This window comes from Ahaetulla prasina, chromosome 12 (assembly GCF_028640845.1).
Source record: "Ahaetulla prasina isolate Xishuangbanna chromosome 12, ASM2864084v1, whole genome shotgun sequence".
Taxonomy (NCBI): Eukaryota; Metazoa; Chordata; class Lepidosauria; order Squamata; family Colubridae; genus Ahaetulla; species Ahaetulla prasina.
In genome coordinates this window covers 211,563-235,971 of record NC_080550.1, presented here as the reverse complement: position 1 = coordinate 235,971, position 24,409 = coordinate 211,563, and the positions used below count along the sequence as shown (strand labels likewise).

General features: G+C 51.4%; 1 protein-coding gene across 6 annotated transcripts in view; it reads left to right on the top strand.

The window, feature by feature from the left end:
* ZFHX3 (zinc finger homeobox 3) overlaps positions 1–18,585 on the top strand; it is a 117,437-nt gene extending 98,852 nt beyond the window's left edge. For all 6 annotated transcript variants that reach the window (XM_058155581.1, XM_058155587.1, XM_058155582.1 and 3 more), the window contains 6 exons: positions 839–946; positions 2,108–2,238; positions 2,494–2,694; positions 8,442–8,535; positions 8,953–14,355; positions 16,714–18,585. In XM_058155581.1, the coding sequence (XP_058011564.1) occupies positions 839–946; positions 2,108–2,238; positions 2,494–2,694; positions 8,442–8,535; positions 8,953–14,355; positions 16,714–18,125 (7,349 nt within the window). In that variant the 3' untranslated portion in view covers positions 18,126–18,585. The remainder of the gene's footprint in view (positions 1–838; positions 947–2,107; positions 2,239–2,493; positions 2,695–8,441; positions 8,536–8,952; positions 14,356–16,713) is intronic.
* The last annotated feature ends 5,824 nt before the right edge of the window (positions 18,586–24,409 follow it).

Here is a 24,409-nt window from a genome sequence, read left to right as displayed (position 1 = left end):
AGAGCGGCAGAATCAGGATGGGGGTCGTCATTTCCTGGAGTCTTCAGCTGTGGCCTTTCCCATGGAACTCCTCATACTTGTTTCTCACCAACTGGGTTGCTTCCTCTGAACTGGTTCAAGATGGCTCCCTTCTGCCCTGAATGTGGCCATGGTTGTGCTTCATTTCCATGAAGCCTAGGGCTCAAGGCTGCCCCCTCCCTTTTCTTCCTGGGGAAAGGATTGGCTTTGCTGGGTTCACTCTGGTGGGCCTTCTTACGTATCTCACTTCACCTTCTGTTTTGGGGTTGTCACCTCCCTTTCTAACATCCTGAAGAAAATCCCTTTTGGATCATAGCAGCCCCTGTGGCCCTCCTTTTTCTTTTCATGTCCTGGAAAGGCCTATTGACTTTCCTTAGAGCCTCTATCTGAGAAGCTTTTTTGATTTCTTGGTTTTGTGGCAAGAAATAAGTCCTACCTTCCCCACTTTCTTCTCCACCCCCCCCCCACTGACTCTTGCTGATTGTGTGTCTTTACTTCCCTCTCTTAGTTCAGGGGCTTCTCCTCCCTTCCCTTTCAGGAAATATAGTTGGTCTGTCTGCTGAGGCTGAGGCTGAGCTTCAGGGGTTCAGGAGAAGGTGCAGAAGGCTGGATTTTAATTGTCAGTGGTTCTCTTTGCCTAAGAGGCAGTTTAACTTCTTGATGGCTGGGGAACATGGGAAACTGACCACTGGGTCCCCAGAAGTTGGGAAGTTGGGCCAGGGCTTCTTGGAGGACCTCCTCTGACTGAGCAGGGCTGAGGTGGCGACGGAGCCTGCTACAGGAGGCCTCAGGTTGGCTCTCTCTCTCTTTTCCCCTCCAGAGGAGCTCATTGGAGATGTGGATGGACCAGGCGAGGTGGCAATGCATCCTGATGAGGCAGCCAAAGAAATGGAGAGCATGGCTGATCAGGACCAGGCCAAGTGGGCAGGTGAGGAGGGTGAGCGGAGGCCTCTGCTTTGCTGGGTCCTGCTGCTCCATGTACATCTGCAACCACCCAGAGGGTGTTCTTGCCCCCTCCCTTCCCCCTCCCTTCCCTCCCCAGTCTTGTCTCTCATGTTTCCAACAGCAGCACAAATTCCTGTGGGGTGTCAGGTGAATTTAAGTGCTGCTTTATCTGTCCATCAAACTGCTAGTGTGAAGCTGAAGGGATTCTTTCTGACGGAGAATGTTTCCCTCCCTTCAGAGGGAGCTTGTATTCACACACACACACACAGGTGTTTTGCCCACTTGGAGCCAGCCATGGTCAAGCAGAGAAATGCATCAGTGCAGAGGGGGCTTGGGAAAAGCCCTCCATGTGGCACAAAGAGGGGGTGTTGTTGCATTGCATTGAGCAGAGATGTGAGAAGCACAAAGGAGAAGGCTGCAGACCAGCAGAGAGGAGGCCGTTGCAACGTCTGGCCCAGTTTGTTTCATACATACACCTCTGGGACACAGAGAGCACAACTTGTCCAAATTGGGCTTAGAGGGGTTTTTATAAGCATGTAGCCCCAGGACTGCTTGGGGCTAAAGTAACCCCTCCTGGCTAGCGATGGTAGCTCATCAATCCACCCTTCCTGCTGCCAGTTCAGTGAAGAATTCCTAGAGCAGCCCTGAGAGTCTAGGAATGCTATCTCTTTCTCCCTTTTAATTTTTAGCCCCCTCCCTACCACCAGCATGGCAGAGGCAGAAAAGGAGGGGTGGTTGAGGGAAGGGGGCAGGAGGGAGGAGCCTTCCAGTGACCCACGGACCCAGTGGGTGAAGCTGTGCTGATTCACTGAATGGGCACAGCCTGGGTCCTTCTGTGTGCAGAGGCACCCCTTACAGGAGCTTGAATGGGGAAATTCCTGGCTTTTGGCTATAGGAAGAGGATCTTCAGGCCCAGCTGCAAGGGGAGGCTGGCAGTAGCTTCAACCCCAACTACTTAACCGTGTCGCCTTAATGGGTGACAGCAAACCAAGCTCCTCCAAAGGAGACCTTTGGCTGAGGCTGAAGCGGGAGGAAGGCAGTGAGGGAGGGGTGCTCTGGACCGAGGCCACTGCAGCCACTCCCCCTGCCCGCCAAGGCCACCAGATCCTGTATTCACAGAGCGGTGTTTTTCTCTCTTTGGCAGCTCAAGGTCCCCAGGCTGAGAAGGAGCCAGCAGAAACTCCAGTCCCTTCCAAGCACGCTTTGTTTTCAAGACACTCAGCGTCACCTGTCCCCAAATGGCCCACGCCATCAGACGAGGCGAAGCTAGAGCAGGTGAGATGCCGGGGTGGCGCTGGCACCTAAGAAGCATCACCTTGCTCTTGCACTAAACCAGGAATGATCTGCCTTTGGGTTTCCGGGCAGCCCAGCGCCAACATGCAGAGCATGAGAGAGAGAGAGAGAGAGAGAGAGAGAGAGAGAGAGAGAGAGTGTCCTGAGAAAAGTTGGCCAGGTGTGACGATGGGCTGGTGGGCACACCATATTGCCACCTTTTGACCCCTGCGAGCACCTGCTTTCTTTTGTCCCCAGGTGTACCAGTGCCCCTACTGCAAGTACAGCAATCCGGATGTCAACCGGCTGCGGGTACATGCCGTGACCCAGCACTCCATCCAGCCAATGCTCAGGTGCCCCCTCTGTCAGGACCTGCTCAGCAACAAGCTCCACCTTCAGCTGCACCTGACCCACCTGCACAGCGTGTCTCCCGACTGTGTGGAAAAACTCCTCTTGACGGTAAGTTCCTGGGGGGTTTTTTGTGTCCCTCCACAGCAGGACTTCTTCAAAGCATCCAGGTGAGCATCGAGAACTGGGAGGCCTCCTGCAGCTGCCACGGAGGCATAGGATCCACCATGCAGAGTCCACCATGACATTCTCTGCAGCCTCCTCCTCCCTGCTCAAACAACCTGCAAAATCCTGGGCTTGTCTAACTTGTCACCTCTTGGACGTTGATCTTGGAATAGAATTTTTTATTGGCCAAGTGTGATTGGACACCCAAGGAATTTGTCTTGGTGCATACGCTCTCAGTGTACATAAAAGAAAAGATACCTTCATCAAGGTACAAAACTTACAACAGTTAATGATAGTCATAAGGTACAAATTTAACACTTAATGATACAACATTTAATGATAGTCATAGTGGTAGGTGCCATTCCTGATCTGGGACACTCTCGTCCTCACTTTCCTGAGCGGACCCTCATGCTGAGAATGGGGCCCAGGGCTGCCTCCTTGAGGTGACAGGCATTTAGGCTGCAGTGTTTGCCAGCAGTGGACGACTGGGCCCAAGGAGAGAACGGGTGAGGTGGCCCCTTTCCGTGAGATTGTTCCCCGTGCCACTGGGGAAGGACACCTCATCCGCTGCCAGCAATCTCAACTGCTGGATTGCCAAGGCAATTTGGCAGTGGGCGAAGGGCTGAGGCTGAGCTTGGAGGCCTGGGCTACTGCTGCTACCCAAGATGGGGAAGGCGCAGCTGGTTGCAGTGGGCCTGTGTCTCCACGCAGCTTAGGCTTTCCCTTCAGGCTGCGGCAGAAGGCCACCCTCCTGGCTGCTGGAAACAGGGTTCCTCCTTAACCTGAGAAACTCTCCTGAAATAGCCTCGTCTCTGAGAAATTGATCTGGATCCGGGTGGCTTGCAGTTCACCGGCCGACTGTGCTGCAGCAGCGAGGAGCCTTCAGGGGATTGGGGCCAGGTGAAAGTCTGCTGTGCTCAGTGGACCTCAGCTCTGGATACCCAGGTTCCTCCATGGCTTCTCCAACTGAGAGGAAGGGCTTGGTCCCCCTGGGTGCTGCGGGTGGGTTGGGCAGTGACATTTCTGAGGGGGAGGGAGGAGCAGCTGCAGCTGGCCAGTGGTCAACCTGGGAGGAGGCAATGAAGAGCCGTATTGATTGTCAAGGTTCCAGAAAAACCTCTTCTGCATAAAAAAAACTCAGAAGCCATTGTTTTCGAGTTCTTTACTAGCATGAGGAAACTGGCACACGATGAGTGAAATTCCAAAACTGAATTTCCGGATTCTTTTCCCAGTTATACAAACCCCAAGAGTCCCACCCCCCTGACCCCTTTGATGGTCACATGGTCCCACGTTCTTCCAGTTCATTCGAATATCTTCTTGCCACTCTTCCTGCAGATGTGAACACCATCCGACCTTGACCGCTTGAAGAATGTTACCATACCCCTCAGCCCCCCTTCCTCCCCTCAGGGGAAAAATGTGGCAGCGTCTGGAACCCTAAAGTCTAATATGGTTTCCAGGCCTGACAGGCATCCCCTCTTGGAAAAGAAGCTATATCCTAGGAAAGAAAACAAAGAGTCGATAAAGAAGAGTGTTAGTGGTCCACAGTTCCCTTCTACACCCCCTCCCCTCTCCAAGAGGTTTTTTAGGTTTGTCAGGGAAAGTGTCGTGAAATTGTTTAATCAAATTGTCCGCATTTACTTTCCAACTTTTGACCCAAGTAGATTCAGATAATGGATATCCCTTCCAGTGGACTAAATATTGTAATTGACCTCTGTATAGTCTAGAGTCAAGGATTTTCTTGATTTCATAGTGGGTTTCACCTTGGATTATCAAGGGTGGTGGGGGAGCGGCAGGTTGAGGTCTCAGACCAGACTGTCTAGCAGGTTTTAATAAGCTGGTATGGAATACCGGGTGTACTTTCCCCAACATTCGAGGGAGCTTGAGTTGGACGGTAACGGGATTAATAATTTTTACAATGGGGAAAGGACCCAAAAATTTTGGACCGAATTTTCTGCTGGGTATTCTCAACCTCAGATACTTAGTAGATAAAAAGACTTTATCTCCAATGCGAAAAGGGGGGTTTCTCAGGTCCCAATCCAGTGACTCTCCCGATTCTCCGGATTTTACTGTCCTCCAGTGAGGTTGAGAAGAGGGAGGGGGCTCTCCATTCTGCCCCGGGAAATGTTTTCTCCCGAACGACAGCTTACCCATGAATCGGAGTCTTTGGGCCGTGCTCCAAGCTGACAAGCAGGCTCTACCACTTCGGGTTTTTGAGTCATATCTTCCGATGGGAAGTAGGTGATTTCACTTAAATCGTTAGATTCAAGCTTCTGTGCTACATCCACGCTTTCAGCTTGCTGCTCCTCCATCTTCGCTGGGTCTTTGCACCGCTGTGGAGGTTGCGGAGGCTGGGGCCCAGCACCCCCCTAACGGGCCCCCTCTGAGCGGAGGAGAGGGTACCGTTAGCAAAAGAAAGTTAGGAGTTTTGGAATAATGTCAAGGTTCCAGAAAAACCTCTTCTGCATAAAAAAAACTCAGAAGCCATTGTTTTCCAGAGTTCTTTACTAGCATGAGGAAACTGGCACACGATGAGTGAAATTCCAAAACTGAATTTCCGGATTCTTTTCCCAGTTATACAAACCCCAAGAGTCCCACCCCCCTGACCCCTTTGATGGTCACATGGTCCCACGTTCTTCCAGTTCATTCGAATATCTTCTTGCCACTCTTCCTGCAGATGTGAACACCATCCGACCTTGACCGCTTGAAGAATGTTACCATACCCCTCAGCCCCCCTTCCTCCCCTCAGGGGAAAAATCGTCTGGAACCCTAAAGTCTAATATGGTTTCCAGGCCTGACATTGATACTGACCGAGGGTATTCTGACTTATGCGGCCCAAAGCCTCCAGTGGCCCCTCTGGCTTCAGGACTGGGGGCTGGCCTTGCTTGGGTCAGGGCTGCCCTGGTTGCCTACAGCCTTGTAGCCCCCATCCTCCAGCTGTGCAGGGAGCAGATGGAGGCTTGGCCAGAAGACCCTGCAGGGGGCCTGCCCTCTGCTTTCCCTTCCCTACTCCCATTGTCTGTCTCTCCCATCAGCTGTCCTTGTGACTTCCTAGCCCCACTCCCCACCTTCCCCTTTTGGAAGAAGGTAATGAAAATAGTCGGCCATTGTTAATTTGGAGCCACGTTGGCCAATTAGGTGGCCCAAATTAGAAGCGACCTTGATGTTGTGCCTAATGAAGTTTTTTCCCCCTCGCTGGCTGGCTGGCTGGCTGGCTGGCTCTGCCTCTGGGTCTTTGTGATGGAAATTACCTCCTTTGGCTGGCTCCCCATAGGAACACCCCTCCCCCACCAGTCTGCAGAATTTATTTGGGGCCAATTATATTCCAAGTTGAGGCAGGAAACCAAGAGAAAAGAGAGAGTAGATTCTTTCTTGCCCCCTTTGAGAGGAGGAGGCAGCCATGGGTGCTCCTGGGGGGGCTTGGTTAGCGATGGGGGTGGGGGTGGATATGTGTTTGTGTGTGTTTCTGAGTGTGTGTGAGAGGGAGAGAAGAAGGTTCCCAAGAAGCCTCAGCAGCCCTAGGTCAGATGAGTCAGGTGAGGCTCTGAGGGGCCTGGAATGAACCTGCGGGGTGGGGGAGACTTCCCTTTGCCCCTTGCAGAAAAGAGCCCTCCGCAGTGCAGTGGTTGAGCTGGCAATTATATTTCAGGGAAAATTAATTAATGGAAGGTAGGGGCAGACAAAGAATCCCGCTTTTTGCCTTTTAGGATCCTAATCAGGAATTATGATTAAAGACACCGCAAGACAATGGGAGGCCGGATAAATTGGTATCTTCTCTCTTTCTTACTTGACTGACTTTCGTTGTTATTTGTAGCCACCTGCATTTCTCTCATTAACTTGTATGAAACCAGTTACAGATCCATTGTGCTGGAGGACTTGGAAAAGGTATGGAAGAGTTGGTGGGACCCGGTGGTCCCAGAATTTGGTCCTTTTCCTCAGGCTACCCTAGTGGGAGCAGCCTTGCCTCTGGGTTCCTGGGGAAGCCCTTGTCCCTGGGCTGGGGCTGCAGAGGCAGTTGGGCCATCCAGCCATCCAGGCTGCTCCCTTCCTTGCACTCACTTGAGGAGTCTGTCTGAGAAAAGGAAGGTGCCCAGGATACCTGGCCTATTTCCTAGGTTTCCAAAAGGAAGCCCCAGATGGCTGTCAGTTCCCCAGGCGGTGCTTCTCTTTCAGGAGTGGTTTTGCCACCCTTAGCAGTCAGGGCAGTGCTGGAGAGACTCAACAAAAGTCTCTTCACACACACACACACCTTCCTGCTTCTGGTTGTCATGGCAGGACTCTCCATGGCACCCCAAGGGGCCTGGAGCTGCCCTGGCTCAGGGTTCCTTCCCTGCTTGCCTTCAGAAGGAGTTGCCATATCTTGTGGCAGTGATGCCATCGGCGGGATCTTATTTGTTGAAGATGTGGGTCTGGTTTGGAGCTTTTGGTGGCCATGCTGAGTGGATGACCCAGAGATCCAGCTTTCCAAGAAGGTCATTCTCTCTGTGGAATTTCCAGCCTAGGAGATCTGGGAGGAAGATCTTCTAATCCTCAGCTTGGAGCATCTTCTCCCCAGTCACAGTCTGGGCTTGTGGCAGTGAGGGAGGACGTCCCTTGAGTGGAGTGTGTGTATGTGTGTGTGTGTTCAGAGTGTGCTCCCAGGAAATGGGGTGGAGCAGGGCAATTAACACAGTGCTTCATTGAGGATGGGGCCTAAGTGGTCTGCCTATGGATGGGGAGAAGGGAGGGGGCTGCCATGATTCTTTTTGCTCCTGTGTCAAGACAGCGCAGCTGAAGCCTTCCTCCTTATTCCTAGCCTTCCTTTCCTGGATCCCGCTTTGTTCCTTTGGTTGCGCTCCCTTGCGGTCAAATCAGTGGTGAAATGTAAAATTTGTTATTACTGGTTCTGTGGGTGTGGCTTGGGGGGGTTAACGTAACTGGTTGGGCGTGGTCAACATTTTTTTTTACTTTTAAAAGAATTTTTTCTACAACCTCTTCGACTAAAAGGTTCTGGCGATCAGGCAACTCAGCTGAGATCGTCAAAACCCTTTAAAAACATTTTTTCTACAACCTCTTCGGCTGAAGAGGCTGTAAAAAAATGCTTTTACATGGCTCCTCTGATGATCCCAGCTGAGTTGCCTGATCATCAGAGGCTTTTCTTTTCTTTCGGCCGAAGAAAAAATGCTTTTAAAAGTAAAAAAAAAAAACCTCTGATGATCGCGCAGCTCAGCTGGGCATGGGGGAATGGGCAGGGATTTTTGCTACGGGTTCTCCGAACCACCCACCACCATCGCTACCAGATTGGGTGATCCGGTCTGAATTGGGAGCATTTCACCCCTGGGTCAAGTCACCCTGAGAACAAGGGTGCAACCATCTTCAGAACTCTGATGTGTTTTCATATCTCGCTTTAATTAAGGGCCTTTTGCATTCTCAGCCACTCGACCTCACTTCCTCACCGGCTACCTCTGAATTGTGCAAAAACACAGTTACAAATTCAGTTTGAATCGTGCAAAGTGAAGAAATAACATCATTGCTTTTCATTCAGTGGATGCCATTAGTTATGTCTGAATGTAATTGCAGAAACATGCTTGATCGACTTGAATTTTGTCTAAAAAATAGAAGGAGCTGAAGTGCAAAACCCTGGGGCTTTGTTGGGGCTGAAAGGCTCCCTGCCTTGCAAAAGGTTCTAAATGCCATTTTCTTTTGGGCTTTGGTAGGTGACCACGCCAGAGGCGATGATGCCCAGCAACCTGTTCCTCCCAGCAGCAGCACTGGATCGAGATGGGAATGAGGAATCCCTCAAGCAACCTGGTGAGTCACATTTTTTCCTGGGCCCGAAAGAAAACTCTTGCCAAAGGGTCCCTGAGAGGGAGTGGCAGGGCACTTGACACGGCCTCGGCCCTGGGGTGGCCCCTGTGAACTGCAGGAGCTCAGAGCTGGCCTTGGGCAAGAGGGTTGGCAGCCACTGTTCTGGCTTGCTCATCCCAGAGTGGGTGTGAAGGGAAAGGGGGCACAAAGGGACAGGTGGTCGGGATTGGGAAGGGAAGTAGCGCGCACGCACACACACACACAGAGCCTAGATAGACGAGTGAGTGAGAGCTGGGTTCAAAGGGGAAGCTGAGCCAGGCGAGAGGGGAAGATTTTAGGCCAGGAGGAGGTGACGACTGAAGCAGGGGAGTCCCCGTTCCATGCCACTGATAAATCATTGCTCTTTTTCCACTTCCACAGAGAGCTCAGAGGAAGGGGGCAAAAGCCTGCGGTTGCTACCAGAGGCCATGGGGCATGGCAGCAGCGGAGTGAAGCCTGCAGCATCCGAGCAGCCCAGTGCCAAAGAGGAGGTTGGCTTCTTTTGCTGGAAGAAAGGCTGCGGCCAGGGCTTCAAAAGCTCCTGTGCCCTCCAGACCCATTTCAGCGAGACGCACAGCAAGCGACCACAGCTTCCTGTATCTGATCGTCACGTCTACAAGTACCGCTGCAACCAGTGCAGCCTGGCCTTCAAAACCATCGAAAAGCTTCAGCTGCACTCCCAGTACCACGTCATCCGGGCAGCCACTATGTGCTGCCTTTGCCAACGGAGCTTCCGCACTTTTCAGGCCCTTAAGAAGCACCTGGAGACCAGCCACCTGGATCTGAGCGAAGCTGACATCCAGCAGCTGTACAGCGGATTGCTGGTCAATGGAGAACTGTTTGCCATGGGTGACCCTTCATTGGCTGAGGACCACACCATGGTGATGGAGGAGGAGAAAGAGGAGGAGAACAGCGACCAGGAAGACAAGCAGAGTCCTGCAGGAAGTGACTGTGGATCCTTACAGGAAGACTCCGGCTCAGAACCTAAACGGGCTCTTCCCTTCCGGAAGGGCCCAAATTTCACCCTGGAAAAATTCCTGGACCCAGCCCGCCCGTATAAGTGCACAGTTTGCAAAGAATCCTTCACACAGAAGAACATCCTTCTGGTCCACTACAATTCAGTTTCTCACCTGCACAAGCTGAAAAGAGCCCTCCAGGAGTCTTCCATCAGCCAGTCCGAGGTCACCAGTAGCCCTGACCACAAGCCCTTCAAGTGCAGCATCTGCAGTGTGGCCTACAGCCAGAGCTCCACCCTGGAGATCCACATGCGCTCTGTGCTGCATCAGACCAAGGCGCGAGCAGCTAAGCTGGAAGCAGTCAGTGGCAGTGGCCACAGCAGTGCTTCCCTGGGCTCCTCCATGCCCAGCCCCTTGGGTGTTGGTACCACGAGCGTCACTTCCTCCTCCTCCTCCTCCTCCACCCAGAGCAACATAAGCACAGGTAGCACTGGCTCTGCTCCTCCCCTTCTCAGCCCAGCTTCTTGTGACACCACAGGGCAGCCTCCTCTGAACCTCCCCATCAGTACCGGCCACCCACCTGCAGTCCCCTTGAGCCCTTCAGAATCTAAAGAGGCTAATCGTAAGAAGCCAGGAGATGCACTTGCATGCCGCCAGCCGCTGCCCCCACCGCCACACTCTTTGATGCAGGCCCAGCTGCAGCAAGAGCTGCAGCAGCAAGCGTCGCTTCTGCAGACCCAGCTTTTCAGCCCTGCACTCTTACCCCACTTCCCCATGGCCCCAGAGGCCCTCCTGCAGCAGCAGCAGCTACTCTTCCCCTTCTATCTCCCCAGCACTGAGTTGCAGCTGAACGCTGAGGTGAGCTTGCCAGTGACCAATGGCACCCTGACACTGGCAGGGAGTGGGCTGGGCCTTATGGAGGATCTGAAACCCCAGCTTCCACAGCCAAGCCACCTGCAGCAGCAGCTTCCACTGTCCCAGCCTCCGTGCATGCTCCTCCCACCAAGCCTGCCCCCAGACAAGAAGACCAAGCCTGTGGGGAAGGAAAAGGAGGTCCAGCAGGAGCAGGAGATGGCAGAGAAGAGCAGCAGAAGTCCCATTTGCCAAGAGCCCCTGCCCGAGGCCAGCAAGACCCAAAAGAAGGCTGACGTAGCGGGGGCCACAGAGGCAGCTGGAAGCAGCCCTGGGGAGGCGGTCTTGCTCCCTCCTCGCATTGCTGCGGATGCTCGTGGGAACGCCACCAAAGCTTTGCTGGAGAACTTCGGGTTTGAGCTGGTCATTCAGTACAATGAGAACAAGCAGAAGACAGCCGGGAGGGCCGAACAGGCCGACAGACTGGAGAGACTTGAATGCGAATCGTGCAGCAAGTTCTTCTCCAATGTGCTCATCCTGAAGACCCACCAGGAACATGTCCACCAGCACTACCTCCCCTTCCAGCAGCTGGAAAGGTTTGCCCAGCAGTACCGAGAGCACTATGACCAGCTCTACCCACTGCGGCCACTGACGCCTGAGCCGGCCCCACCGCTCCTTCCTGCCCCTGCTCCTGCCGTGCCTGCTGCCCCACCCCAGTCACCTTCCACGCCCACCCTGCAGGTCGCAGCCCCACCCATGACCTCTCCCTCCATCGCACCCACCCAGCCTTCCTTGCCCCTCACGCAGCTCCCTATGCCCATGGAGCTGCCTCTCTTCTCACCACTCATGATGCCAACCATGCCTTTGCAAGCTCTGCCAGCCCAGTTACCACCCCAGCTTGCCCCTGTCGACTCTTTACCAGCAGAGTTGGCTCAGCTGTACCAGCATCAACTCAACCCAGGCCTTTTGCAGCAGCAGCAGCAGAACAAAAGACCTCGGACACGAATCACTGATGACCAGCTCCGGGTTTTAAGGCAGTATTTTGACATCAACAATTCCCCAAGTGAGGAGCAGATCAAGGAGATGGCAGAGAAATCTGGTTTGCCACAGAAGGTGATCAAACACTGGTTTCGAAATACGCTGTTCAAAGAGCGCCAGCGCAACAAGGACTCACCCTACAACTTCAGTAACCCTCCAATCACCAGCCTGGAGGACCTGAAAATGGACTCCCGTCCATCTTCTCCAGAGCCTCAGAAACATGAGTACTGGGGAAGCAAGAGATCCTCCCGAACTCGCTTCACGGACTACCAGCTTCGGGTGCTTCAGGACTTCTTTGATGCCAACGCTTACCCAAAGGATGACGAGTTTGAGCAGCTTTCCAACCTGCTGAGCCTCCCAACTCGGGTGATCGTGGTGTGGTTCCAGAACGCTCGCCAGAAAGCTAGAAAGAATTATGAGAATCAGGGAGAAGGCAAAGAAGGGGAGCGACGGGAGCTGACAAACGACCGATACATCCGAACGAGCAACCTGAACTACCAGTGCAAGAAGTGCAGTTTAGTCTTCCAGCGCATCTTTGACCTGATCAAACATCAGAAAAAGCTCTGCTACAAAGATGAAGACGATGAAGGGCAGGAGGACAGTCAGAATGAAGACTCCATGGATGCTACGGAGCTTCTGACCCCCAGCAGTTCCTCCTGCAGCACCCCGATGCCTTCCCAGGCTTATGGCATGCCCGCCTCTTCTGCCAGTGTGGCCTTTCTGTCACAGAGTACCACTGAGGCAGATAGTGATTGCCCTGCTGCCTGTCAGTCTAAAACCAACGCTACTGATGAGAAACCAAAGCACCCTGAGCCTTCAAGTATGCAACAAAGCCCAACTTCAGAGAAGCAACGGCAACCAAAGCAAGATGGGCAGCTGCCACCGCAGGACCAAGGAGAGCCGAAGGCGAGCTCAGTGCACCCAAAGGTCTCCCCAACCCTCCAGCAGCAGCTGGCCCACCCTCTCCAGGGTGTCCTGCCCCAGGCAAGTCCTCCTCCCACCCAGCTGTCTCACCTGCCTCTCAAACCCCTGACCACACCGAATGCCCAGCAGCTGGTCAGCTTGCCCCCTCATCTTGTTCCATATCAGTGTGAGCAGTGTAAGCTGGCCTTCCCTTCATTTGAGCACTGGCAAGAACACCAGCAGCTGCATTTCCTGAGCACTCAGGGCCAATTTCTCCACCCTCAGTTCCTAGACAGGGCGCTTGATCTGCCCTTTATGCTCTTTGACCCCAGTAACCCACTGCTGGCTAGCCAACTGCTCTCTGGGACCCTCTCCCAACTCCCCATGAACTCAGCCACCTCGCCCTCTACCCCAACTGCCACCATGAGCACCCTGAAAAGGAAGCTGGAGGAGAAAACAAGCGTCAGCCCTGTTGGGAATGACAGCAGTGCTGGTGGAGAGGAGCCCCAGCGGGATAAGCGCCTCCGGACCACCATCACCCCTGAGCAGCTGGAAGTGTTGTACCAAAAATACCTCCTGGACTCCAATCCTACACGGAAGATGCTCGACCACATTGCCCATGAAGTGGGCTTGAAGAAGCGTGTAGTGCAGGTGTGGTTCCAGAACACCCGGGCCCGGGAGAGGAAAGGGCAGTTCCGAGCAGTGGGGCCTGCTCAAGCCCATCGCCGATGCCCTTTCTGCCGGGCCCTCTTCAAAGCCAAGACTGCCCTGGAAGCACATATCCGATCTCGGCACTGGCATGAAGCCAAGCGGGCAGGATACAACCTGACCTTATCAGCCATGCTTCTGGATTGTGAAGGAGGAGGGGGGCTTGTGGGGAAAGGAGACCTCTTTGACGGGGCCAACTTTGCACAGTTGTCTGCCCCTGGCAGTAGCAGTGACAGCCAAGGAATCCCCCTCTCCCCAGGCAGCAAATCTCTAGAGATGTCTCCTCAGACCCTGCTGAGCCCGTCCTCTATCAAAGTGGAAGGCATGGAAGACTTTGAGAGCCCCTCAATGTCCTCTGTCCACCTGAGCTTTGACCAAGCCAAACTGGACAATGATGACTGCTCTTCTGTCAACACAGCCATCACAGACACAACTACAGGTGATGAGGCCAATGCAGACAATGACAGTACTACAGGGATTTCCACAGAAGCCAGAGGGAGCTTGGGGCCAGGTGAGGGTCTGACCAAGGCTGCCATGTTAGCCATGTCAGAGTATGAAGACAGACTCTCCTCGGGCCTGGTGAGCCCAGCTCCCAGCTTCCACAGCAAGGAGTACGACAATGAAGGCACCGTGGATTACAGTGAAACATCAAGCCTGGCAGACCCTTGCTCTCCTAGTCCAGGCACTAGTGGCTCAGCAGGCAAATCCGGAGATGGGGGGGATCGGCCAGGGCAGAAGCGTTTCCGGACACAGATGACCAACCTCCAGCTGAAAGTCTTGAAGGCCTGCTTTAACGATTACAGGACACCAACCATGCTCGAGTGTGAGGTTCTGGGCAATGATATTGGGCTCCCCAAGAGAGTTATTCAGGTCTGGTTCCAGAATGCCCGAGCCAAAGAAAAAAAATCCAAGCTCAACATGGCCAAGCATTTTGGCATTAATCAAACTGGCTACGAGGGGCCAAAAACAGAGTGCACTTTGTGTGGCATCAAGTACAGTGCCCGCCTGTCTGTTCGTGACCATATCTTCTCTCAGCAGCACATCTCCAAAGTGAAAGAGACTGTTGGGAGTCAGCTGGACAAAGAGAAGGAGTATTTTGACCCAGCCACCGTCCGCCAGCTGATGGCACAGCAAGAGCTGGATCGAATCAAGAAGGCCAATGAAGCGCTTGGCCTGGCTACTCAGCAGCAAGGCATGTTTGACAGTTCCCCACTGCAGGCTTTGAACATTCCTACCAACTACCCAGGAGCCCTTCAAAGCATCCCTTCTGTCCTGTTGCCAGGTTTGAACAGCCCATCCCTGCCTGGCTTCACTCCTTCCAATACAGGTGAGTTGCACCTGTCTCGTGAACTTCCCAATTTGGCTGTCCAAAATGGGAGGAGGGGAGAACATGGATGAAGCATGCCCCTGAAGGACATATGAGATGGATCACCTGGGGCAGAAGGAGCCTCTGCTAGAGGCACTTCCTTTTCAGATTGGGTGTGTGTGTGTCTTGTTGTCTTGAGAGCCATTGGCCTCTTGTAACCTAGGAGGGGAAGGGAACCTGATGATGGAGAAGGATCAGCTCTCTGCAGCTGGAGTGATGTGGGATGGGGAGGTTTACTTGTGGGCTTGCCTCTTACCATCTCTTTAGGCCAGGATGACCTCTGCTGGTATGGGAGAGGCTAGGTTGCCAGCCCACCCATTCCTCTATAGCAGCAATATAAATTTCTATAAGAGCTTTATGATATTTATTATCCATTTGTCAAACAAACAACAATCTGTGCATCTCCTGAACCGCTTGAATCACGTCCATTTCTGGTTTTTTAGGCTCACGTTCCTGATCTCAGCAGGAACTTTTGAGCTTCTCAGACTGTCCTGCAAAGTGGGATTCTGCAGTTCCGGGTGCCCCAGAGGGGACTGCTCCAAGATGGGGCTGGTGGAGCCCCTCTGGGTCATTCTCAGAGATGAAGGGAGAGGAGGAGGATTTCCCTTTAAATAGCTGCTTACTGAATAAATATTTATTTATTTATTTATTTATTTAATCAAATTTTTATACCGCCCTATCTCCCGGAGGACTCAGGGCGGTTTACAGCCTGATAAAATACAAATATCAAACGAGATAAAAACTAAATTAAAAAACTTATTTAAATAGGCCAAAGTTTAAAATTACAGTTAAAATGATAAAACCCCATTTCCTAAAAATTAATAACTAACCCCAGTTAAAATTAAGTAAAACTTTTAATCCAGTCCCGCTTGGATAAATAAATGCGTTTTCAGCTCATGGCGAAAAGCCCGAAGATCAGGCACTTGGCGTAAACCAGGGGGACGTTCGTTCCAAAGCGTAGGAGCTCCCACAGAGAAGGCCCTACCCCTGGGGGCCGCCAGCCGACATTGTTTGGCGGACGGCACCCTGAGAAGACCCTCTCTGTGTGAGCGTACGGGTCGGTGGGAGGCATGAGGTAACAGCAGGCGGTCCCGTAAGTACCCGGGCCCTAAGCCATGGAGTGCTTTAAAGGTGGTAACCAAAATCTTAAAGCGCACCCGAAAGACCACAGGAAGCCAGTGCAGACTGCGTAGTAGTGGTGTTACATGGGAGCAACGAGTGGCTCCCGTTACTACTCGCGCAGCTGCATTCTGGACTAGCTGCAGCCTCCGGGTGCACTTCAAGGGCAGCCCCATGTAGAGAGCATTGCAATAATCCAAACGAGATGTAACCAGAACGTGAGTGACCATGCATAAGGCATCCCGGTCAAGGAAGGGGCGCAACTGGCGAACCAAGCGTACTTGGTGAAAGGCCCTCCTGGAGACGGCCGCCAGATGATCATCGAACGACAGCCGCTCATCCAGGAGGACACCCAAGTTGCGCACCCTTTCCATTGGGGCCAATAACTCGCCCCCAACAGTCAGCCGCGGTTGCAGCTGACTGTACTGGGGTGCCGGCATCCACAGCCACTCCGTCTTGGAGGGATTGAGCTTGAGTCTGTTTCTCCCCATCCAGACCCGTACGGCTTCCAAGCACCGGGACAGCACTTCGAGAGCTTCGTTGGGGTGGTCCGGGGTGGAAAAGTACAGCTGAGTGTCATCAGCGTACAGATGGTAACTCACCCCGAAACCACTGATGACCTCACCCAGCGGCTTCATATAGATGTAGAACAGGAGAGGCGAGAGAATCGACCCCTGAGGCACCCCACAAGTAAGGCGCCTCGTGGACAATCTCTGCCCCCGTCAACACCGTCTGCGACCGGTCGGAGAGATAGGAGGAGAACCACCGATAAACGGTGCCTCCCACTCCCAAACTCTCCAAACGGTGTAGCAAGATACCATGGTCGATGGTATCAAAAGCCGCTGAGAGATCTAATAGGACCAGGGTTGTCCTGGTCCTCCAGAGGTCATCCACCAACGCGACCAAAGCTGTCTCCGTACTATGACCGGGCCAGAAGCCGGACTGGAACGGGTATAGATAGATAGATAGATAGATAGCAATAAAACAGTAAGACAATTTTAAAATGAGAGAATTAGAAAAAGAAACAAAAGCAAACAGAAAAAAGAAGGATGTGAATGAGATACATATGTATGTGAACTCATATATTAATATGAAAGTTACTGTGTGTGGGTTCCTTCCACAGGGCCATGCTGACCACTTAGGCCTAAATCCTGCTTTTTCTCTCCCTGTCCCCAAACCTGTTTCTCTTCTTTGTTACAGCTTTAACGTCTCCCAAACCTGCTCTGATGGGTCTGCCAGGCACAAGTGTTCCCTCGCCTGGCCTTCCCACCTCAGGATCCCCAAATAAGACGGCCTCCCTCAGCTCCCCCCCGCCAGCACAAACATCCGTGGGCTCCGCACCCCCCCTCCCACTGCGGAAAGACAAGGAGAGCGAGAAGGCGAAAGAGAAGGAGCGTGTCCCCAAGGCCAGGGGGGAGGCCCTACCAGGGTCCAAAAGGGACAAAGGGGAGGTGCCCAACCCCAGCCTGGCCTTCCCCACCACGGAGCCTGCCCTGGAGTACTCGGTGGAGCCTACCCAGCTGCAGGCCCTGCAGGCTGCTCTCAACACGGACCCCATGGCCTTGCTGACCAGTCCCTTCCTCCCGTATTTTGTGCCCGGCTTCTCTCCGTACTATGCCCCTCAGCTCCCGGGGGCCTTGCAGAGCGGATACCTCCAGCCTATGTACAGCATGGAAGGGGTCTTCCCCTATAGCCCAGCCCTGTCGCAGACCCTGCTTGGCTTGTCCCCCAGCACCCTGCTGCAGCACTACCAGCAATATCAACAGAGCCTCCAGGAGGCGCTACGGCAAACGCAGCTGTTCCTGCCCAAAGGCAGCCAGCCCCCCGTCCCCGTGGAGGGCTCCTCCCCTGAAAAAGGCCCTGCCAAAGAACCCCCCAAGCCAGAAGAGCAAAAGAACAGCTCCCGCGAGGGGTCCCCCCGAGGAGAGCCCACCACTGGAAGCAGTAAAGCCCCGGACTCCCTCTGTGACCCCTTCATTGTCCCCCCGGTGCAATACAGACTGGTGTGCCGGAAATGCCAGGCTGGATTCGGGAGCCAAGAGGCGGCCAACGTCCACCTGAAATCCCTCTGCTGCTTCGGCCAGTCGGCGGGGACTCTGCCCGAGATGGCGCTTCAGGTGCTTGCTGGCGGGGGCGGCTCCTACCAGTGTGTGGCATGCGAGAACACTATGTGTGGGGAAGAGGCCCTCCGGGAGCATCTCGAATCTGCCCCCCACAGACATCGGACAGTCCCCCGAGCAGCAGCCAGAAACGCCAAAGAGCACCCCAGTCAATTACCTCACTCTGCCTGCCTCCCTGACCCGAGCACCGCATCTACCTCGCAGCCCACCGCTCACCCCAAGGACGGCCCACCGCCCACCGCTCACCCCCATGCCTCCAAAAAGCCCTGGCCTCCGGCAGCCTCCCCTCCAGGGAAGCCCCCGCCTCTCTCCTCATCTTCAACGGTTACCTCAAGCTCATGCAGCACCTCAGGGGTTCAGCCCTCTCTGATGCCAAGGAAATTCTCTTCGGAGGAGTCTGACTCAGGCCACGGCCTGGAGGCCGGGGGGCCGGTAGAGTCCAGCCTTCCCCGGGACGGCGGCCTCCCCAACGTGGACCTTTTTCGATTGTAAGCTTTGAAGACAGACTCTTGCAAAATGAATCTAGAAATAACAAACCGGTTTCAGAAATAGACTAACTGCAATTCCGAAGCTTCTAACCAAAAAAGAAAAACAAACCGAGAGAGAGACGCCTGGGTGGTTTTCCCAGAGGCCACTGCTGGCAGCTCGGCTTGCCTCTGGGCGGCCAAAGGGTTTGCTGTGGCTCTCTCAAAGGTGGCTGTCCCCCCAGCAATCAGCCCCCCCCACCTGCACAACCCCCTTGAGAGCGCAGTGGAGGCCAGCATAACTGTGTGGGAAAGCAGACCACCCGGGACCATTTTAAATTTCTTGCTATCTTAGCATTCAGATACCAATGGCTTGCTTGCTAAAAGGAAAAAAGAAATGTAACGTCTTTTTATTCTCAGGTCAATTGCTCACACTTTGTTCGGTTTTCAGAATCATTGTTTTATATAAATATATATATAATTTCTTTTTTTGGTTTTGATTTTTTCCAAGGAAAGGATTTTTTGTTGTTGTTAATTTAAAAATGGGCAGAAAGTATTCAAGAGACAGACAATGTGAACTAAGTTAGCTTTCTGGGGATTTTAGGGGTATCTTTTCTGCTGAAATCAATTTCAAGGGGGACCATTCAGCCCTCCCCTTTTCAGAAAAGAAAACACGCAGAGTGTTAAGGACTTGGAGTTTTAAACAACTGACTTTCTGTATTTATGATAGATATGACCATTTTTGGTGTTGAGTAGATTGTTGCATTGGAAATGAACTGAAGCAGTATGGTAGATTTAAAGATCCCCCCTTTTGTGTATGTTTAGCTTTTGTATATGGTCTGGCTGGCGGCTTCTCATTCGATGTTGTCTTGTCGATTCCTGTCCTGGCCAGATGGATCCCAGTCTGACTCTCCGCAGCTTCTCCGTCCGTCCCTCCATCCCCAGGTCATTCCATCATAAGCTTCCACTTATCAGTCGCTGCCTTCATTCCTCAGAGGGTGGCTGCAAAGTTATTTTATAGAATTAAAGGAAAAAAATCAAAAGGTTCAGAGGGGTCAGTGGGATCCCTTTTGAAATATTTTTGTTGGGAGCTCAAAACTTTCTAAGGTGTATTCCTGTCAATTGTGCACTTAACTCTCTTTTTTCGGCTTCCTTCCCCCCCTGTGTAAAGGTTCCATTTTGGAAATGCCAGCCTTTGTTTCTCTTTCCGTCATTAGGGCACCCATGTTCCTTTTGAAGAACTTTCTGAGATAGGGTACGTGGGTGGGCGGGCTGTTTTTTCCCTTTGTTTACTTTGTTTCTTTCCTCCAAAAGAAGTTCATGCTTTAAATAAAATCCAAAGACAAACGCTTTCAACCACTGGTGCAGAATGAGCAAAAAAGGCGTCTTTTGAGGATTTGTTTCTATTTTAGCCACAAGACTCCATTTGACAAATAAACACACGAATGAACGAGCCTCTGTGCTTCTCCTGCCAGCATCCGGCCCTGAGCTTGGACAGACAAGTGGGGTGTTTTTAAAGTGTGCTGTGTCCAGAAGTGAGGAGGCCGAGCCTGCAGAGCCATACCCCAAATGATGTTCTCTGACTGTCTCCTGGAAAGGGAAATAGATACTGCTGCCAGACCGAGTTTGCAGTCAGGTGTTTGGAGGCAAGTGCCACCATGTCTGCGTGCCATACCCACTCCCCCCATGCTCTGCCAATAGGGCCTGCCCCACTTTCACCTTCTGGCTCCAACCTCCCCTTCCCACCGCACTGATGGAAGAGGGCTCTGGGAAAGGCAACTTCCTCACTGCTGCCACTCTCTTAGCTGCTTGTAACTTGTTGGAGGATCCACCCTTCCCTGGTTGCACACGTATCTTGAGTTGCCCTCTGCCCCAGTGGCAGCCTAAAGTTGTGCAGGTAGGGTTCCTATGGTTTGAGTTTGTGCGTTACTGTTGAACATTACTTCATTTCCTGAGGCTTTTCATTTTATTTTTGGTTCTTTATGTGGTATATACCTTGCTAGTTTAACACTAGTGTTTCCTGGCCAGTTTTGTGGTCTGCTTTCTTTGACATCTTTGGCCTCCTTTCTTTGTTCTGCCCTGGTTCCCTCACTCTGCTCTCTTCTCCTCCATCTGCTTCTGAGTGCAGAAGAGAGGCTTCCATCCTGGCAGCAGTGTCGTCCCCAGCAGGGCAGTGGCAAGCATTGAGCTGGCTCCTGCCCTGAGCTAAGCTAAGGTCTATCATGATGGCACCTCACCCTCTGGGGCACTGGAGGGGGTTCATAGGCCCTCGGGAGGAGCAGGCAGCTATGGCAATCTTGGCCTCCAAAGAGGGCTGTGCTAGTGCTTGAGGCTGAGGGTCTTTCTGCCTCCAAGCCCCTCTGTTTGATGGGAGAATGCAAATCAGGGAGAGGCCAGGGATGGTCTTGCCCAAGAATATTAACAATGCAGGTGGATGTGGCTGGCTCCAAGATGATGCCCACCTGACCAGCAGAAATGGCCTTCCTGGCCCTGGCCCTTAGTCCAAGTAGCCTTGGGGACATGAGGAAATGGAACTTTTTTTGGTTGGTTGGTTGTCTAGATGAATGGATGGCGCTGAAAATCCTGCCCACTGTGAAACACATAACTTTTTACTATTTTTTCATCACTTTGGTTGGGGGGAGGGGGACAAGTCTGGATAAAACAGAAAGTATAAATGAGGTGAAGTCTCTAAACAGCCTTTGCAATGTACAAAAACTAGAGCAAGTGAAACCAAAAATGACGTTCTTGGTGTTTTTCTATAATGTTGTCTTGTTAGCTTTTTTGTTACTGTAATAATGCTGATCTCAAATTGTACCAAAATACATAGAGATGGACAAAAGCAGAACCACACAGAACTAAAAAAAAACAAAAACCAAACAATTTTTGTCACAAAACACTTTGTTGTCATAGTTGAGTTGATTGTAGATGGTAATTGAATATACTCCTTTGAAAATATTTCATCAAGTATGTTTCCTGCTCATTGTGGTACATTAAAAAAATGAGCCAAAGCTCTTGTCTCTGCTGTGCCGGAGTGTGGTGAATGCAGGGGCCTCTCTGCCCAAGGGAAGAACATCCCCCATGCTGGACAGAACAGGACAACGGGACGGGGCCTTGAAGGCCAACCTCTTGGCAAAAGCATGAGGAGTCCAGTTTTTGGGTGGTGGGATCTGCGTGCTTGTCAAAAAGCAGAAATTGCTTCTCTGTGGGCCCAGGTCAATTGTCTCCCAGGGCTCTCTCATGCTAGTTTTGGAGAAGGAATGGGAGAGAACACGGCCAGAAACAGCTGCCTGTCTGAAGAGTGGAGCTTTCCAAATGGCCAAGACTAGCATTGAGCCCAAACGCCACTGGATTCCCTTCCTGTAAACTGGACCAAGGGACACACAGGGAAGTGAAAAGGGGGAAGATGGGATGCCGGGTGGTAGAACCCTTTCCAATTTCCTGTGGACGTTGCAGAAAGAAGGGGCTACTTCCTTTGTGAATTTGGGATGACATGACTCGTTGCAGAATAATGGCCGGGAGCCCATCTCAAGGGAGCAGGGCGGGGTGGGTGGGTGGCTTGAGGAGGAGTGGCAGGTTCTTTGCTGGAGTCTAGGAGTGTTCCTCAAAGAAACCTCTTCAAAGAAACCTCTCCACCTGCTGTTGGGCCCATTTCAAACGATTCCATTGTAGCCATGGTTTCTCATTGCTGGCTACTTGTGTGTATGCGGGGTGGGGGGTATTTTGGTGTGAGTTAGAAAAAATTAAAAACAGAAAAATACATTTTTCTTCAAATTGAGGAAAGGGTGGGGCATTGTAAGACCAACTTTGACCTAACTAGATATAAGCAAATATTGTAGAAAGCTGCTCAGGTAGCATTCTACTACTGAAGCTCTGGAATGGAAAAGTTTGGTGGAATCTAGCAACAAGCAGAGATCTGCCTCCTGGGCTCATGGTTCTTCTCTTTCCTGGGAGGGATCCCATGAAAGAGGAGCCATTTCCTTCCTGCGTTAGGACAGGCAGGAGCCCCTTTGGGGGACTCTGCCTTATCCAGCAGAACAGCAAAAGGCAGCGCCTTGGTGTCTGGTGGATTTGTGTTGCTCTGAAACGGTGCTGTTGTTTGCGGCTGTCTTTTTACTACATGCAGATTCCTCTTTAAGCAACACTAGCAAAAGATGCAGAAATCCATGCAAAAAGTGAAAAGGCTCCATAGCTGTCAAACCATTCCTGTATTGTGTTGATCTGTCCAAGTTACGAGTTCCTCTGAAAATGAAAGTCTGTTCCTAACTTAAAAGAATCGCTTGTAGTCAGTAAGCAGCATGGTTGGGTAAGAATAGATTTTAGTGTTTGTGTGTGGGAGGTGTATATATTTAGCAATCCTGAGAATTAACCGCTCATTTGCCTTCTTGACTTTTGCTTGCCTTCCCCTCCTCTAGCATCGCAGAGGAACAAGGAGGTGGGTGATACACAATTATGGTACAGATTGCATACAAATTAAAAGATGGAATTGCTGCTTCTAAATTGGAATGAATTTAGCTAAGCAACCTTCAATTAAGTAATATTTTTTTAAAAAATTTGCTACACATTCTCATACTTGTATACAGATTCCTGTGCTACTTTTGGGCTCCTTAATATTGAGACAGGTGGGAACTAGAGAAGTACCTAAGAAGTGGAGGGAAGGCAGGATGTATGGAGTGAGGCTGCTTGGGTGCTAGTGAAAGATGGAAGCCATCTTTTGCATTGGACCTGCAGGCCTGCCATATTTCCTACTGAACCCTGACACTGGCTTTGTTCAGATGGTATCATGGTTTTGGTTAACCAAGTTTAATGAACAGACTACAATTTTGTAATTACACAAATCATAAAACCTGGATAAACAGCCTGAATAGCTACAGCTGCACTGTGTACTCAACAAAAATCAAAGCACTTTATAAATTAATGTGATATATAGAGAACCATTAACTGAGTTTACTTTGTTGCAAGTAAAGAGATTGTTTTGTTTCCAGATTGGTTACAGGCAGTTAGAAGTGCCAGGAATACAAACATCCAGCATTTAATTGCCATTTAAACTTGACAGAAATTCTTCAAACCACAATAATTAGTTACATAGATTCTAGCAAGAGCTGAATGCCTGCATTTGTCTTTAGACATGTTAACAGCAGCTTTTCATCCAAGTCCAAATGCTTGACAATTGCAGCCACTTTAAAGCTCAAAACTCTTGTATGAACAAACAAACCGGCACAAAAGTTTGCAAAGCTGGAAGCTGTGAGGGGTATGCTTTGGATACAGATGGCAGTGATGATTTTGCTCTGATAAGCAAGGCGAAAGGACTCCAAAGGAACTCTGGGCTTGGAAATGAATCGCCCTGAGAGTCAAGCGAAGGCCATGCTGAGCAGAAATTCTGAGGAGCCCCTGGGTGATGCAGGGAACCTTTGGAAGTTGAGCTGAGTTGAGCCTGCTAACTTCCCAGCAAAAGGAAAGGGAAGTTGGCCACCTGATTTCAAGATGCTGAAGTTATGAGGCTGTTTTTCAGATGAAGCAGAACCAAAATTCAAGAACTACAGTCTGAAGAAAGAAAAAACCTTAAGAAAAAGCAATTTTTCTGAACCAAAATTGAAGTAAATGTATTAAGAATTTGTACAGAATCCAGTTTCTAAGGGGTAGATGAGTGTTGGCATCAGCTATCTCTTGGATGATGGAATGCTTCTGGATTTTCCTTTTCCTCACCAAGGTTCAGGACTGGCAAATTTGGATCAGTTGGGCTGACATGATGCAAAACCCATTTTTCTTTGTTGACTTTTCTATGCACCTTGAATTCTTTTCTGGTGTCCACAATAAGTGGCACCCAAAGTTTGGATCTTCTTTGCAGAGCTGTAAGGTGTAAGGCTCAATATGCTGCCCCAAGTGGACCCTGATCATGCCCATTGTGGGCCTCACGCCAACAGAGCCTGTCTCTCGTGTTTTAAGCAAAAGAGAAAGCACATCTTCATCCTTAAATGAAACCAGTGCCTGAGTCCCCTGCTAGTCTCTATTCCTACCACATCCTTAACCAATACCAGCCTTGGTCAAGACTCGGACTGTGTGGCCCGTTATCTTTGCTTAGTTTATGCTTCAGAGCATGATGTGAGCCCAGATAATGAGTTAATTCAATAAAACATTAATTGCTGTGTTAACACAGCTCTTCCTTTTTATCCCGTGGCCCCCCACCAGAGTGGCATTCCCACTCTTGGCAGAATTTTGTTTTTGATTTTTCAAAACAAAACATTGACGCCAATATATCAAGATAATGACAATTGAGGATACAGCTCTGTGACTACGGAGCTAGCAGGGTTAGGC